At 38.4% G+C, this 1,624-nt stretch overlaps 1 protein-coding gene across 1 annotated transcript in view; it reads left to right on the top strand.

Moving 5' to 3' along the window:
* Positions 1–1,188, top strand: part of NDUFA5 (NADH dehydrogenase (ubiquinone) 1 alpha subcomplex, 5) — a 4,225-nt gene extending 3,037 nt beyond the window's left edge. Inside the window, exon 4 of the mRNA XM_009332269.1 lies at positions 971–1,188. Within this exon, the coding sequence (XP_009330544.1) occupies positions 971–1,072 (102 nt within the window). The 3' untranslated portion in view covers positions 1,073–1,188. The remainder of the gene's footprint in view (positions 1–970) is intronic.
* The last annotated feature ends 436 nt before the right edge of the window (positions 1,189–1,624 follow it).

The following is a 1,624-nucleotide window of genomic DNA, read 5'->3' on the forward strand; positions in this document are numbered from 1 at the left end:
ACAAGTCTTATGAGGAGCGGCTGAGGGAACTGGGGTTGTTTAGCCTGGAGAAAAGGAGGCTGAGGGGAGACCTCATCGCTCTCTACAACTACCTGAAAGGAGGTTGTAGCGAGGTGGGTGTTGGTCTCTTCTCCCAAGTAACAAGCGATAGGACGAGAGGAAATGACCTCAAGTTGTGCCAGGGGAGGTTTAGATTGGACGTGAGGAAAAATTTCTTTACTGAAAGAGTGGTTAAACATTGGAACAGGCTGCCCAGGGGAGTGGTTGGGGCACCATCCCTGGAAGTATTTAAAAGACGTGTAGATGAGGCGCTTAGGGACATGGTTTAGTGGGCATGGTGGTGTTGGGTTGATGGTTGGACTCAATGATCTTAGAGGTCTTTTCCAACCTTAATGATTCTATAGTGGGGAAATTTATGGTTAGGTACAAAAGGGGGCAGTGGTTTTCAGTGTTCCTTTGGCTGAGCTTCTGTTCAGAAAATTGGCAGTTTTCCATATCTTCCAAACAATCAAACAAAAAAAGATTTGAAAATGAATTGTTATATAGTGATTGGGATGACCATATTAAAACCTAACACAATTACAGGTTTACTGTATTATGCTTATATATACACCACGTACACTTACATTGCTTCTTACAGAGTCTAAACCAGTGGAAAGGGCAGAAGATGATTGAATAATATTGGGGGATAATCCAAATAGACTGGAAAATATAAAGAAGTTGTCATTGGGAATTACTAGGTGAACACACTGTTTGGGTATTTGGAGGTGATTCAGTATGTTTTTTTAAAAAACAAAAATCAAAACCCCCAAAACACACAGTTCCTTTTGGTATTTATAGATGAAATTTGTGGTAGTCCCTGACTGTGATCGGTAGTGACATCACTGAGGTAATGAACTGAAATAGAGGTAATGTAATACTTTGGCAATTGTACAGCATTTAAGAATTTGTGTATGGTGTTTATTAACAGGCTGAAAATGAGCTTTCTCTGGCAAGAAAAATGATACAGTGGAAACCATGGGAGCCTCTAGTTGAAGAACCTCCTTCTGACCAGTGGAGATGGCCAATATAATTTTCAAAATGGTGTAACCTCTTGAAAGTAAAAAAAAAAAGTTAATTATTCATCTATTGTTACTGACAGTTGTCTTTAAATTAAAGATAATAACTTCATAAAAACATGTTTTGTCCTAATGTCCACTTATATTTAGCAATCTAAAGACTGCTTCCAATTTCTTGCAAAAACGGTTTTAAGAAAATTCTTTTCAGGTGTTGTACAACCTTTGGTTTATTTCCTTTTTGTAATTCATTATTAACAGGGTATTTGTGCCTCATTCTGAGTTATTTTTACAATCTGTATTTGTATGTTAACAAATACAGATATTACAGGCCATTTGAAATCAAAATCAAAGTTGTAGAAAAGTATGATCCCGCCCTGCTCTCCCACCTTTGGTTGTGTATTTTTGCCAGCCACTGCCAGTGTCTTTACGACTGTGCAGATACTGAGATCAGGGATCTGATGTAATGAAAACTAGGCTTACCAAAAATAACAGGTTTTTAGATTTCAGCTGAATTGCTGTCTTGAACTGGCTGACTTTGCTGCCCACATGAACACCAGTTCTGCCTC

This window comes from Pygoscelis adeliae, unplaced genomic scaffold (assembly GCF_000699105.1).
Source record: "Pygoscelis adeliae isolate BGI_AS28 unplaced genomic scaffold, ASM69910v1 Scaffold9, whole genome shotgun sequence".
Taxonomy (NCBI): Eukaryota; Metazoa; Chordata; class Aves; order Sphenisciformes; family Spheniscidae; genus Pygoscelis; species Pygoscelis adeliae.